General features: G+C 56.4%; 1 protein-coding gene and 1 long non-coding RNA gene across 5 annotated transcripts in view; one reads left to right on the forward strand and one right to left on the reverse strand.

The window, feature by feature from the left end:
- TBX5 (T-box transcription factor 5) overlaps positions 1-9,746 on the reverse strand; it is a 46,412-nt gene extending 36,666 nt beyond the window's left edge. The window contains exons 1-5 of one of the 3 annotated variants that reach the window (XM_059408501.1): positions 9,649-9,746; positions 5,461-5,645; positions 3,742-3,836; positions 1,470-1,589; positions 553-700 (exon numbers count right to left, since the gene is read on the reverse strand). In XM_059408501.1, the coding sequence (XP_059264484.1) occupies positions 553-700; positions 1,470-1,589; positions 3,742-3,836; positions 5,461-5,607 (510 nt within the window). In that variant the 5' untranslated portion in view covers positions 5,608-5,645; positions 9,649-9,746. Of the gene's footprint in view, positions 1-552; positions 701-1,469; positions 1,590-3,741; positions 3,837-5,460; positions 5,646-7,347; positions 7,922-9,648 lie in introns of those variants that run through there. The other 2 variants (XM_059408502.1, XM_059408500.1) reach the window with 2 other exon arrangements.
- A 586-nt stretch (positions 9,747-10,332) lies between these two features.
- On the forward strand, positions 10,333-11,951 carry LOC132023194 (uncharacterized). 2 transcript variants are annotated; one of them, XR_009405886.1, is made up of 2 exons: positions 10,333-10,417; positions 10,686-11,951. It is a non-coding gene; the product is annotated as an uncharacterized LOC132023194 (long non-coding RNA). The 2 variants fall into 2 exon arrangements; XR_009405887.1 differs by lacking the exon at positions 10,333-10,417 and adding an exon at positions 10,445-10,534.
- Positions 11,952-15,043: the final 3,092 nt, after the last annotated feature.

Raw genomic sequence — 15,043 nt, forward strand, 5'->3', positions numbered from 1 at the left:
TTCCCCATCTGTAAAAGAGGGAGCAGGTGGCCCAGGATCTCCCTGTCAGTTAGAACATCTCAATAATAAGACAGGATTTGGAAGTGAGCAGGGAAAGCATCCATGGCTTCCACCATGGTCCTGTCTCTGGGCAGCGTGTGCCAAGTCCCCACTGGGCTAGAAGGACTGGATTTTCTGGGGTGTGAAATACACAGCCCACCACACCTCATCACTGGTGTGCCTGAGGTCCAGACCGGGATGTGCGCTTCAGTCTCCCCCAGAGCCCCTTTCTCCTGCTCCCTGGGAAAGGGAGCCCCAGAGCACAGGACGGTGGTCCACAGAGAGGACTGCACAGGAGAGTGCTGGAACCAGAAGGGAAGAAGACCCGATCGATCGGAGAGCGGAGAGAGGAAAGACCCAGATGCATCGAGTGAGCGGGGCAAGGAAAGGAGAAAGGTGAGTATAGGGAGGCAAGAAGAGAGAGAAAACTGAGGGAGCCCCGCAGAGGGAGAGGAGAGAGGGCAAGACCGACTGACTTGGACAGACAGACTGAGAACTGCACCAGGTACTTACGTGCCCGAATGGGTCCAGGTGGTTGTTGGTGAGCTTGAGTTTCTGGAAGGAGACCAGCTGCCGCATCCAGTGCGCTCCCGTGGCCGGCGAGTCCGGGTGCACATAAAGACGGCCGGGCATGGCAGGCTCCGCTTTGCCGGTCACAGACCTGGAGCAAGGGGGGGGGGCAGATGCCCAGACTTAGCATCCCCGCAGGTTGGCGGGGGTCCTGGGCCAGGCCAGGCAAGAGCTGCTGAATAGGAGAGTGATCTGGAAATGGCCTAACCCTTGGGCCTCCCCTGGGCCTCTGCAAGCCAGCGTCCAGGCAGGTCCCCCAACCGGCTCATTCTTCTTTGGTCTCACTCCTCCCTCTGCACCGGGGTGCCACTGCCCGGCCTAGCAGCCTCTTGCTGACCAGGGACCACCAGGAGGTTCTGGAAGTCTGGACAAAAAAGTCTAAGCAAAGTCCTTGAGGGCTTTCAAACGGGCCTTGCCATTCAAGCCTCTCTGCATGCTTGGCAGCCAAGGAATGGACCTCTCCTCTCTTGCCTGTTTAACTCAAATACCATGGCCGAACCTTGCTATTTCATAAAAAGGCATGTTCAAAGCAGGTAACTCATAAAAAACAACTGTAAATGGTTTTATGCCCCCAGAAATACCTCCAGCGCTTGGAAACAATACCCTTTTCTAAAAATCCACAACCCGCGGGTGCAGCTACAGATATAGGCCCTTGACTTACTCTGAGCCTCAGTTTTCTTGTCTATAAAATGGGGACTAATGGCTGCTGTTTCTTCCTCTCAGGGTGGTCTGGGATAGCACCCAAAGCCTCTGGCACACAGTAGGACGTTCAAAAACTGTTTCTTGGTTCAATGCGGGGAGTAGGGAGTCTGGCTTTCCACCCCCCCTCCTCCCACCAGCTCACGCCGGTGGGTGCCTACCATTTGTTATCTGCGAACTTGTATCTGTGGTCATCCGCTGGAACGATGTCCATGAGGAGAATATATTTCGTTTTGGGATTCAGGCCCGTCACCTTCACTTTGTAACTGGGAAACATCCGCCTGGGAGAGATGGGAAAAAAGACGGAGAAAGGGAAAGGGGGGGGGGGGAGAGAGATTGAGAGAGAGAGAATTTTACTGCCAATCCAGTAAAGGGAACGCTACACATTGTCATGAAAGCAGCAGCTCTTCCAGAAGTGCGTGGGGAGAAAAGTGGCCCCCGCTCCGCTCTTGGCAAAAATCCATTCCAGGTTTCCCTTGAAGTTTTGGGGAGGAGATAGGCCCGGAGGTGAGCTGGAGGCTGGTGACTATTGGTAACCAGGAGAAAAATAGAAAGCTGGAGGCCAAGGCTTCCAGAAAGAAACAGTTGTGTAGAAGGCCCTGCTTGGAATCTCCATTTCTGCTCTTTGTAAATACTCTTTTCAGAGCCAGAGACCTGCTTTCTAATTTAGGGGTAGAAGGAGCCCTATTGGGGGAAACGCTGGCGTCCTGCGCCCTGACAGGTGGTCCTGTCGTTGAGCCCACGGCAAACACAGGGCTGTGTGCGCCCTCGGGACTGCACACCCGTGGGTGCCCATATAGCTCCCGCCCTCGCTATGGTCCACGGCCGTTCCCAGAGTAGAGCTCAGCGGGTGACCTCTGCCGCGAGGCTCTAGCCGAAAATTTTTTCTAAATGCCCCCCAATTTCTCCGACGTGCCTGGCACTCCTCCTCGGAGAGTCTAAACACGAAGAAACTCCAAACCCATCCAGGTCTAGTTTCGGGAAGACCAGAGCTGGAACCGGGATGGGGTCACGGGCAGGTGGGTGCTGTGTACCCCCTCTTTCTGGGTTCTGGGACTTGCGCTCCAAATTCCCAGTCCTCCTGTGGAGGGGACGGGGGATGTGCGTGCCCGGGAAAGCCAGCAAGGACAAGCTGCTGGATCCTGGCTCGCCCAGGGATGGCAGGAAGGGGTGAGTGAAGGGTGGCCTTGGAGCCCGGGCCAGGGGGTGTTGTGGGGGGGGGGTGTTTATCTGGCGGATAAACCGTGGGTGCACCGTGGGTACAGGAGAGGCTTCCCAGGCCTTTTATAGTTAAAGCCCCTCAGCTCAGGCTGAGGGCAGAGGGGGCCTGGCCGTGTGTGTCCTTCCTGGGCAGAACGGGAAGAAGAGCTTAGTTTTTCAGTATAAACAGAATGCGTCTCCTGGTTCACTCGGGCCGAGCGGGGGAGAAGACGTTGTTTAATTTCAAATAATAATAAATGTCACTGTTGTCAGTTTATTGCGGGAGGCTCGGGCTGGAGAACGGGGGCGTCTGGCGTAGCGGCTCCTCCCTCCCCCTTCACACGCTCGGCGGCTCGGGCCTACTGGCCTCTCGGGCTTCACGCGCCCGGTCGGGGCTGACTCCGGGCTTTCTGCCCTTCGGGACGCGGAGGGTCGGTCCGGCACGGGGAGGCCTGTGGTGAAGGCTGTCCCCAGGCCTGGGCAAATTAGCACTCGGAAGTCCAGAACTGCAGGACCCTGCCCCCCAGCCTCCCCAGCTGTCTAGCACATCTAGCAGAAAAACTGCGAGCTTTGAAGAGGAACTCTGGGGTGAGTGTCTTGGCGAAACTGCTGAAACGGCCGTGTTTATCGGTGTCTGTATATAGAGCCCGGCCGAGCCCCAGTTCAGTTTCAAAGGCTTCGCCTGCTTTCTATAAACAATGAAAGAGGTAGCGAATACATTCAGCGATTCGGAGTTTGGCAACCGGGTGGGACTCTGGACCAGCTCCAAGGTCAGGGAGGGCGGGAAGGAGGGTGGGGGCCGGGAGTCGAGGCTGGGAGCGGGTCTCTGAGCCGACTCCGCAACTCTCTGGTTTCCCGTTCTCTCTCCCCTTGGCCCTACTGTCTCCCATTACCAATCTGTCCGCCATAAGCGTAGCCCCCACCACCCCAGTGCAAGCTCTCGATCCTTCCGTATCAGGCGGGAGACGTGCCCTGCTTTGGAGGTGAATCTTGAAGGCGTTTTCCCCCACCAGGGGTGGAAGTCACTGGAGAAGCTCTCCAAGCAACGTGAACCCAAATTGGGCCACACAAAAACACATTCATTCTCTCTCTCTGCTCTCTCCGGTTCTCTTGCCTTTTTCTCTGCCCCCCCCCCCCCCCCCCTGCCTCCTCCAGGTCTCCCTCTCTCGGGTCTCCGAGACACCTTTCCTTCTCCGTCTCCCCTTTGATTTCCCTAGGCCCTCCACAGCTCACCTTCCAGCTTTGGTTATGATCATTTCCGTGCCTACTTCGTGAAATTTCAGCCACAGTTCTCTTTCGTGGAGAAACACCTTGATCCCTTCCATGCCCTATAAGAAAGAGAGAAAAGTCACACAGACAAGCCCCAGGAGCAGGGGCCTTTCCTTCCCAAACGCCCCCAAACACACGGCAGGGCTCCGTGGACTCTGGGGCGTGGGGTCGGAATCCCTGTGCAGGCCCCGTACGCTACCCCACCGCATGGTGCACTGCTGTCTCCTAATGCCAACACAAGGCCGGCGAAGAGTCCCCAAACATCAGGGTCCTCTAGCATGCCCGTGAGAGGACAGACTAAGACCAAAAAAAAAAAAAAAAAAAAAAAGAGGGGGGGGGGGGGAAAAAAACCAAATTCCTTTCACCCAAAAGGGGGCTTAAAAAAAAAAAAAAAAAAGCAAAAACAAAAATGCTCGATCTCAAAAAGCCCACTCAGAACATCTTTCTGCAGACACCCACAAGGGCACACACACAAACACACAGATGTGCAAATCCCGCACGGCGGGGCCAACATAGACATACGTCAAAATCTTAATTTAAAAAATGTTTCTATAGGATGATAGGTTCCCACAGTCCAAAAAAATTAGTCCGCAAATATCTATATTAACAAACCTTCCAGGTTCTCCTCACATCCAGCTTCGTTCACTTTGAGCTGTTCTGATTCCGGGCACAGCCGAAACAGCTCTCCACATTTCCACTTTCAACTAAAAGCTATTTTACAAAACCGGTGCAAAAAAATATACAGACACGAAAACCTCCGTTCTGCCATAATCCGTAATTGTCTCGTGAGTGGATTTGCTTTTCTGAAAACAAAAACAATCTGAGTTTCCCAAACTCTGTGCCCACTACCCTCGGCTTCTCTATAACCGTACACGCATTTTCCCGAGATGGGAAAGGCCGAGAGACAGGTGATAAAGTAGGCAGGAAAGACATCAATCGATCGAAATCCCAAAGAAGGGTTTTGGCTACATCCAAGTTTCTGTGCTGGTCAAGTCACCCTCCTTTGCACCATCTGACGCCTTATGTAAATTATCAAGAGCTGCACGGGCCGCCTTGACATCCAAGGCGCCGGGGGAAGAGGGCACAGAGAGTGCGCGGAAGCCTCACCCTCTACTGGGGCCCAGCTTCCAGCCAGGGGAGCCTGTGGCTCCCAACAGCCTCCTCGCACACGCCTGCGCTCCCGGCCCCCAGCCAGGGCAAGTCAGCCCTCCAGAGCCTGACCCAACACAAACAGTGCAACTCCCGGGTCTGGGCAGTGGCGTGGAGGAGGCCCATGGAGGCGAAGGGGAGAGCAGATCTGAAGAGGGGTCAAGCCATCGCTCACGCCGGCCTGAAGCGGACGCTGACCCAGCCCTTAATGAGGCGCTCGGGGCTGAGTCTACACCTAGTGCAGCAGCGAAGGCATGATCTGGGCTATTGTTAGCCAGCCCCACATAGCCAGATAATTAAGCCTTCTTTAACAACCTAAATGTATTTCCAAAATCCTCTAGCCGTAAAGATTATTGTCACAATAAAGTGGATGTGAGTATACTGGTGTTTGGGGATGCAGGGCATGGAAAGGTGGAAAGAGGGCGGATGGAAAGAAAGGGGACAATTGGGGACAATGAGTAACCCACCCCCACCCCTCCCCCACAGGAGGGCCTCCGGTTCTTCAAAGGGCCCGGAGGCTAGAGGTCTCCTTACCTGCTGGGTGAAGGCAGCCTGCGGGGACGCCGGCGACTTGCTGGGGGCCCCCAGCGCGCTCTCGGCTTTGGAGTCACAGGGTAGCTCTTTTGAGTCAGGTTCCAAGGGTGTGTGCGCCAGGCCAAAGCCCTCGTCTGTGTCAGCCATGGTGTGTCCGGCGCCCTGTGCCCGCGCAGGGTCCTGCTCTGAGGACAGGAAGCAGAGAGACAGAGACAGAGGCAGAGAGACAGAAGAGACAGTTGGAAACTCTGTTCTAGTGATAGGAGGGGGCAGCCGGGTCCCCAGTTTCCAGCTCCCAGCACCTCCGTTCCCAGCTGAAGGAGGCTGCAGGAGGTCCCCTTATTATTATCATTATTACTCCTTTCTGAGCGCACACAACCTCTTGCGAAAGAGCGGGGTCAGAACGGGAGGAGGCGAGGCCCGCATCTCCCCTGCGCAGGCTCCCCACGATAAGCCAGCTGCCCGTCAAATTTGTCTGGACTTCTGGAAGAGCCAATAAAGATAAGGCCTGGGTATTTTTGGAAGCCATTGGGTACGAACCAAAAACAAAACAAAAAACTAGTGTCCTTTTAGAATTGTTTTTCTTCTTCAAATGTACAGAAGGACATCACAGCTCTGTTTATTAAAACTCGCAGGAGGCATATTTCTTGGGCAGCAGGCAAAATGTCTGCAACAACCCGCCTCTTGCAAAACCAAAAACAGAGGAGGGAAAAGATCTGCAGAAGGAGAGACCAGGTCGGCGGGAGAATTCACGTTCATCCTTTATCAGTTACAGGCTTTAAAATTAAAAGTCCTTCAACAGTAAGAGTCCTCCCCCTTTTCCCCAACTTTTAGCAACGGTTTAAAAAAAAAAAAAAAATGAAAAGTAGCCCAACGGAAAGGGCAGGAGAGCAGCAGCCGCGGGGTCGTGCGGAGGGAGACGCGCTCCTGGGCGCCGGCAGCCCGCACCCCACCGCCTGCTCCGGCGGTGCGTTCTCCCGGGTTTCTCGGCTCTCCGGCCCGAGACGGGCATTTTTGACGAGCGGCCAGGCCGAGGGGAGTTTCTCTGAGCTTCAGCCGCGCCTGGCTCGCTAGAACTGCAGGCCCAAGCTCGGGGGACCCGCGAGGGTCTAATGGGTCCCAGATAAATTCTGGGCTTCCGTCGTTGGATCGGCCTCCTAGGTCGGGCGCAAGGGGTAGAATGGCCCAGGTTGCAGGCTTATGAGGTTGGAACACGCAAAGTAACAGCTGCAGAACTGTTCAAGCCCGGAGGAGCCTGCCTCTTGCTCTGATCGCTTTCCAATCTCCTCCACGTTTCCAAGTAAGGATTTCCTCCCTCAAAACCCGGTTAGACTGGGAAAGGAGCCCCGAGGATGGCCCCCCAAAGCTTAGCGGCCGCTCCTGCAAGTGGCTGGATCCCACCCAGGGCTGCGGGCGCCGGACGCCCAGAGCCCGACCGAGGAGGACGGCTTCCGAGGCCCAACTCCCCAAGCAGCTTCCCTCACCACACCCTCGGGGTTCGGGAGAGGCGGTGACGGGAGCCCCCAGCAGCCGGCTTGCAACAAAAGAACCCGGAGCAGCCGTCCCCCACGTGCGCTCGCCTCCGCCGCGGGCCGTAGGGACAATCGCAACCAGCTCGCCCCGGTCGGGGTCGGGCGGCAGCTCCGGGGCTGGCGGGGGCGAGCTAGATGCGGTTTGACAGAACCAGGCCGCGCGTCCTGCAAACCTCCACGCTGCTCCTGGGCCGCGCGCCTCCCCGGCTGACTCCATGCACCAGGAGCTCTCTGCAAGCCGGGATCTGCCGCATCCCGGGAAGGGCTGGAGTCCCACCGACCGCGCCTCCCGGAGCCGATTCGGCTGGAGGGGCTCCCTCCCCGAGCCTCCCCGGCCATCTGCGGGTACGGTTACCTCGCTGGGCGAAGCCGGTGCATTCACCAAATCCCTTCTTGCTCCTAGCAGGGAAACCAGCGGCGAGGCGGGGGCGCGGGCATGGTGGCTCCGGGGTGTTTATGCCCGGGACTGCTCGCCCAGACTAGCGGCTACCGCTGCGTACAAAGGATCACCCACCGCTGGAGCCTCGGCAGCGACTGCCCACCCCCAACACACACCTCCTCCGCTTTGCGTTAGCTCACTCGCTCTCCCTAAAGACTTCCAAGTTGTCTGGGGCCAGAAGGGCTCCAAGAACGCAAGCAGCAGCCTCCTGGAGCACCCTCAGCGTTAAAACCTCAGCGCCCTGCTTCTCACTTGCACCCCTCGGGAGGGGAAGCTGGGGAGACAGGAGGAAGCTGTGGGAATGGGCAAGGTCCTTTCTGGGCGCCGCTTTCAGGGTTAAAGTTCTGGAATCCAAGGAAAGAGTCTCTCTCTCTCTCTCCCTCTCTCTCTCTCTCTCTGTCTCAGAAATACAAGCCGACTCAGCTGAGCTCAGTGACGTTGGGCTGCCTTGATGCTTACAAAATACTGAAATTGCCTATCCAACTAGCTCCCACTGCACACAGCCTGCCTCTGCCTCTTTCCCGCCCCCTCCCTCCCTCTCTCCCTCGCTCCCTCTCTCCCTCCCTCTCTCCTCTTCTCACTCCCTCCCCCAACCACCTTTTCCATTAGATTTCCCGAACACTCAAATCACAGCACTACTCTCAAACCCAGACCTCGAGATCACCCCTCCTCTCCACCCCCTTCCCAACCTCCATCCATCTCCGCTGCCCTGAGCTCGGCTCGGTGGCTGCAAAAAAAATCCTGCACAAATCATCGCAAACCCGCTCGGCTTCTGCCTGGGAAGTAATGTCGGGGACAGGGCTGTGCAGAGAGCGGAGTCTGAGCACAGTACGCTGCGCGCACACACACACACACACACACACACACACACGCCTCGCGCCCCCTCTGCAGCCTGGCCCACGTTCTCCTTCCAGCGCTGACCTCAAGACAGAGCTGCGTGACCCCGCCTGGCCTGGCTGGCCGCCGCCGGCCGTCCTGACATCTCTCCCCCTCCCCACTCACCACCCCAACTCCCAGTGACTCCAGGGTGAAAGCAGGGTGAAGGTGCACTGGGACGGGGACCCAGATCAAAGATGCCAAGAAACGGCCCCGGGTTTGGTGGGGGGAGCTTCCACCCCCAGGGCCACCAGACCTCCCCGGCTGGAGGTGTACGCGAGGCGGTCCCCGGTTTTATTAAAATAATCAAACAGTCATGGGAGACTGGCTGGGGTTTTCATCTCTACTGGGCCCCTCTCCCTGCCCTCCCGGCTCTCTGAAATGTATTATTCTGCGGGTTGAAGAGGTCAAAAGAAGCGTAAACACAGTGAGTAGGTCTTAGCCTGAGCAGACCCAGTTTGGAGCACCAAGTATCGGGGCCGGGATGACTGTCCGGGTTCCCTTCCGTTTCCCACCTTGCCTCCCATACCCCCTCACCGTATTCTTTTCTGGGGCTCTGATTAGAGACTTGGGCCTGCAGGCCAAGGTCTGGGGAGAGGGATGGAGAGAGGAGAGACGCGCTGGAAACCAGCAGCCAGATGGGTGTAACATACCCGTTTGCAAAATTGCAAAGCGGATTGTTCATCCCTAAAAGTGGGGCGACCGGGGGGAATAAGCAAGCCCAGCGTCTGTGACAGTTCTCACTCCACCTTCCAAGTTTGTTTGCAAACAACCTTTCACCACAGCAGTTTATTTATTAATGTGAAGACACCCTCACCCTTCCAGAATGTCAGCTCAGAGGACTCACTCTGGGCTTGCTAAGGAGGAGACCCCCGGGCCGAAGACTGGAAACAAACATGGCTTCAGGATGAGCTCGGATCTCTGCATCTCTGGCAAAAGGAAGGGGAAATCCAGAAAGACTTCTCCAATCCCCTTAAACTCTCGGAGATTTACGGATAAAATAAATTCCCATAAATAATTTGCAGCCCCCTCCCGGGAGGGCACATCTGAACTCCCCCAAGTAACTGCCTGGCCAGATTCACTTGGTCTGTGGGAACACAGCCTGTGCTGGCCACCAAGCGAAACTGGGATTTTGAAACCTCCAGCGGGAACCTATTCCTGCCAGGTGACACTCCAAGGCGAAACGCAAGAGCGTGCGTTCTTATTTCCATGGTGAAAAACAGCATCTCTGGGAGTGGGTATTCCGCAGGACCGAGCTGGGGCGCAAAGCCAGGGGGCCTTGGCCAGGCGAAGTGCTGAGGGATACCTCTCCCCCCCATAGCTGTCCAGGGGGACACTCACCTCCAAAAATCCCACCTCTTCTTTCCACGGCAGAAGCCAACAGTGGCGCCTTGCTGGAGAGTGGGGGTTCAAGTGAAGTTTGCAAAGGGCCCCCAAAAGAGACTCCTTTTAGGCCAAGCCTTCTTCCAGCCTCTGTCAAGAGTAGTGTGTACCTCCCAGCTCGCGAAGCTGGTTTGTGGTCTTCGACAAATTAAATATTACTATTTATTACCAGGCATACCCCAATAAAATAAAGAGGCAACCAGGCGATACCGACTATCTCACCAGCCGCTGCACCTATAGGACTTGGAGACGTCACGAGTCACGCAACCGGCCCGCGCGCTGTCACGCTCGACTGGGGGGCAGCGGCGGGAGGTTAATTTCTGTCCGTCTTCGCCTATCAGCCCAGGGGCTGCGCAGCCACAAGTCCCAGACACCTCGGCCACGGGAATAAATAAGGAAATAAACAAACCCAGCGCTCTCTGGGGGAAATGGGGGCGGCGAACATCAGGCACAAATAGAGCCAAGATCGATTTCCTTAGGGAGGGGGAGGGGGCTCTTGGCAAAGGGAGGTGGGAGCCCCCGTCGCCCCCGGCGCCCCCGATTGGGAAGAAATCAGATTGTTTAGGGTGGAACGGGGTCCCTTGGAGGAGGCACGAGAGTCCTTTTATTCTTTTAAAATTATTTTTTTCCGAGGAGGAGCTCTCGGCAAACGAATATCGAGGCGCCGCTCGAGCTGGTTCAGTTGGGGACGCGATAACTCAGCGCCGGCTTGCAGACCTGCGTAGAAGTAATTACGGGTTATCGCGCAGGGGAAATGAGATCGAGGCGTGGCGGGGAAGAAAGAGAGTCGTCCGTAAAGTTTTTGCTGAGAAAAAGCCCATTCTGCGCGAGCTCCCCTAGCTAGGTCCGGGGATGCAACGCGTCCCAGGGTGGCCCGGCGGGGGCGGGTTACGAGTGGGTGGTGAGGAGGAGGTAGAGGGAGTGATTTCTGCAGAGAAATATTACAGCCACCGGGCCTGCACTGGGTGAGACGCTCTATTTTGTTTTGTAATAAGGATTCGCAGTTTTGGGGGGCTCACCGATGGCCATAACGTCTAAGCGCCCCATGGCGGATGCGCTCCAGCTTTTGCGCGCGGCTGGAAACGCGCTGGGTGCGGTGGCGAAACGTACAGCGTAGACGTTCCCAGAAGAGCTAGAGGCCTGTCCCGGAGTGAGCAAGCGAGCGCCGGGCCTTCCGCAAGGGTAAGCTCCCCGCCAAGGGGCCGAGAGGGAAGCAGACGTCGGAATCTGGCCTCGCACCCCAGCTTCGGGGTTCCATTCCGGGTTTCGCTCGCGCCTAACCCTCAGGGCTTTCCGAAGCAGGGCCTGGCTCCAGGCCCGGGCCGTTTGGGGCCGGAGCGGCCGCGAAAAGCCAGGAACGCCGCCGACCGAACAGCCCCAGGAGCCAAGGTCAGGCCCGCGGGGAGAACGGGCAGTGGTTTCCAGCGCAGGACACGGGCGCCCGGGGCCAACCGGGCCGCAGACTCTGCTGCTTCCAGCAAGCAGGACCCGCGTCCCTCCGTCCGGCCAGGCCGCACTGACCGACCCCAAATTCTCTTCCGTTTCCCAAGTTATTAACAATTATCTTTTCCTCCATCTGAGGTCCGTTGGGTGCAGCATTTGCTTCCAGACGCCGAAAGTGCGAGCCGAAATCCTTCACCGGGGATGGGTTCCCGCTTGACCTCGGGGCCGAGGTGGGCCGGAAGCGGAGGCCTGGGCCCCGCCGGCGCTGGAGGGGGAAGGCGAAACTCCGAGCGGGGACAGTTCCTTTCCGTTCGGCTCCCTTGTCTCGCATCCCCGGCGCGGACCCCGCCACCCCCCGGACCAGCTCGCAGAGGATTCCGAAGCCTCAGCATCCCTGGCCCTCTGTTCCAAACGCTCCAGAGTCGGACCACGGACCGAATTGGATAAATTAGAGACCTCAGCCTGTGCTGAGCCTTTCCATTCCTTCCCCCAGTCACTGGGCAGTGAGTTCCAAAGCGAGGCGGCAACGTGCAGCCTTCGCTCCTTCTTCGGGAGGATCCCCGCTTTCCGCGACCTGCTCCCAGCTGGGTTTGCCCCCCAAAATGTATTTTCCTCATTTTGCAAAATTCCGGCCCCGATTTTAATATCACTGTGGGTAGAAGACTAGAGGTTCCCACTTAAAAAGTCCAAAACAAAACCAGGCGAAAGCAAGAGGAAACCACTGTTGGATCTTCCCTCCTGCCTCTGTTTGTAACAGAATCGAGTCCCAAACCACCTTCTTTTCTTTCCTCCCCAAAAAGAAGTGGCTTAAAAAGACACCCTCTTTTCCGTTTCTTTTCCATTGCGTCCTGCCTGACTCGAGTCTCTCCTGGAGGCATCAAGTAAGGAGAAGAGCAGAAGGGCCTGGGAAAATGAGTAAGAATTGTAACAACAGATACGACCCAAGGAAACTTGGACCAACTCCTTTTGCAAAAGAGGGAGTCAGACTAAGGGAGAGAAATTTCCTCGTTTCTCAGGGGGTCACTTCCCCTCCTGCCTAGTTAAATCTGTCTCTGTTATATACATATATATATATATTTTTTTTTTCCAGGACCATGGTATCTCCCTTCCCAATGTTTGATTCTGTTCCTAGCTTCTTCCCTTCAGTCCGGAAGCATCTGGGAAGAATACTGGCTATTGCTATTATTTTAATATCCCATATTCTCCTCCAATATTTTCACCAGGGTTTATTATTGCTCCTATTTTTGTTCATGTTGGTGTTCTTCCCTGTGCTTTGGAAAAATTCCTCCCCGTTCCCCCAAGTTTGGCGCGTGAGGTACCCGCCGCCCCGATCAGGGTAATAAAATGAGAAAAGGAAGCAGGAGCATCATTCTAGAGGCCTGGCTGAGATCGCAAGGCTAGAGATTTGCAATCTCCCGGAAGAGCAGAGAAGGTGGCAAAAAGCAAGGCTGCGATGCAAAGGAACATCTCTGTTCTTGCCCCCCTCCAATTTAGGGAGTCCTCCGTGGAGGAGAAGGGTCTTGAACTGAGAAACTGAGCTGCCTCCTACCCCATGGGTTTCACTGAGCATTAACGCTCCAACCGTGTCTGCAGCCCAGGACCTTCAGAAAGGCCTCCCGTGTAGTCCCCCAAAATGTGGGGGAAAATATGCTGAATTCCCGGGCTCTGACCCAATACGATAGAGACCCAGGCTGATACCTCCAGGTCTGGCGGGGACCCTGGCTGGGTACCTCCTCCTTCAACTGGAGGGTGCAGTGGAAATTTGGGAACCCACTGCTCTCCGGGGCTCTGGAAAGACAAATTTTCTTTGGCAAAGGGAACGGTGTCGCGCTGTCGACACGGCAGACTATTTTTCTTGTTTCCTCGCAAGGGCGGAGGAGGGGGATAGAAAAGAAAGCGAGAAAGAAAGGGAAATTAAATCCACACGTGTTAAGCTTGCTCAAAGGGCCGGATTCAAAACCAGAGACAAAACCGCGACTCCAGTTCTGGCTGCCCGTGGGCCTCCTTCCAGCCAGCCTGGGCCTCACAGAGCAAGACGTCCACACCGGAGAGAGCCCGATCTGATGTTTCATAAAGAGATTTCTTTAAGGGGCAAGGGACATGGTTCCTGTCTGTGCTGCAGGGAGTCCGAAAGCAGACTGTTTGCAGCAAAGCAAACAAAGATGGGAGTGGTGACCGTCCCCTGCCCCAAACTTCAAGAAAGTCCAGCTTGATACCTCCTAGTCAAGCCAATGAATCAGGTAGCATTAACTTTATAACCCAAATGAGCCAGGCCAGTGATTCTGGAATTCCTAAGGTCTGATCAACCTCTGGGACTTGGAACTGCCTGGATCAAAAGAACCTAAAAAGTCCCGCTTCGGAGGCTGGAACAGCCAGTTTAATCTGCACAGCTCCTTCCGCATCCCTCGCTGCTTCTCTCCCTCCTAGAGAAACTTGCTAGGACGGCTCCAGGCCCCAGCCACGGGAGGAGCCCTGCACGAGTGCCGGAGAAGTGGCGGTGGAGGAAGCAACGGCCTCCCCACCCGGAGCTGCGAGTGAAAACTGTAGTAATGACCTTGAGGAGGTGAAGGGACGCGTGTGGGGGTGCGGGTGAGGAAGGCAGTCAGACCCCAAACTGGAAAGATCCGTCACCAAAACGATTGCTTGGTCAAGACCTCTAATTTTTCTTCCCTTTCAGCCCGGGGCCTCGAGCGCCCGCAGCGGGTCCCCTCCCTCCCGCCTCCACCCCACCCCAGACCCCCCTGGCCTCCCACTGCTGGGTTTCTGGCCTTTGGGGGCAGCCCCGACGGAAGGCTCCAGAAACCGGGACCCCAGATCCCCAGCTGCCGCGCACAATCACACGCGAGAAACCCTGGGGTGAAACTGACCGAGGCTTGTCCTGGGGTGCCCCTGACAGGTTGGTAGCAAAGAAGAGGTCCCTGGCGACCGTTTCCGCAGGGGCCCTTGGTTTCCTGGTCACCATGGCAACCCAGGAATCCCATCAAACGCTGGCAACAGTGCGGTGCTCCGCAGGACCATCGGGCTTTTGCCCTGAGTTCCAAGGCCTGCAAGGCTCCATTTCCACCGGTGGGTCTGGGCTTTCCCAAACCTCCTGCATGTGTTCAACGCGGCAGGGACTGACAAATCCCCCCCTTTTTGAAACAGAGGAGAAAAATCCAGATTTAGTGCCACGTCTGCAGGCTGGGTTCAGGTCTGGAGCAAAAGCCCCGACTTGGAACTGAAGGCCGGCCATGACCTCAGAGGCACGCAATCAGGGCGATGAGAGCATCCCACCGGAGCCACAACCCAAAATCCCAGCCAGGGACCTGGGCCTCGGGGAATGCTGCGTCTCTCCACCCAACTCTTTACCCATCCGCTTGCGAGGCTCCCTGCCTGGATCCCAGCAACTCTTTCACTTGCCTGGATTAACATCTAAATGGAACTAGGAAAGTCAGGAACTCCAAGTCCCGTCTGCAAACATTATCCACCTTTTAGAGAAAACATTTTCCATTGTGGGTGTAATAGAAACAACATTCAAATAGTATGTTGGGGTTCCATGGCTTGCTTCTTGAGCCTGCAGGGCGAAATGCCCCCTCTTGTTATTTGTGGGTGGGCCGTGCACAATACAGGCTGACTTTTCTGTTTCATTCTGGAGGCAGCGAGCTCCCAGAAACAGCCAGGGCACTGACTAGCTCCGAGACTGTGGAGGGAGCCAGAGAGTGAGCCTCAGAGGGAAGGGTGCAGACCTCTATGCCGGTGGAGACCCATGGCTGCAGGTTTGGGGTTTGGCTCCCCGCCCCCCCCCCCCCGCTTGTTTCACTCTCTGAAGGAGACACCGTCCATCTCCAGGTTGGTCTGGAAAGACAAAACTCCCTCAGCTTCCACTGGGGGGTATCTAATGTCCCCAAAACTCCCAGCTGGCTTGCACTGT

The sequence above is a fragment of the Mustela nigripes genome, chromosome 8 (genome assembly GCF_022355385.1).
Source record: "Mustela nigripes isolate SB6536 chromosome 8, MUSNIG.SB6536, whole genome shotgun sequence".
NCBI lineage: Eukaryota > Metazoa > Chordata > Mammalia > Carnivora > Mustelidae > Mustela > Mustela nigripes.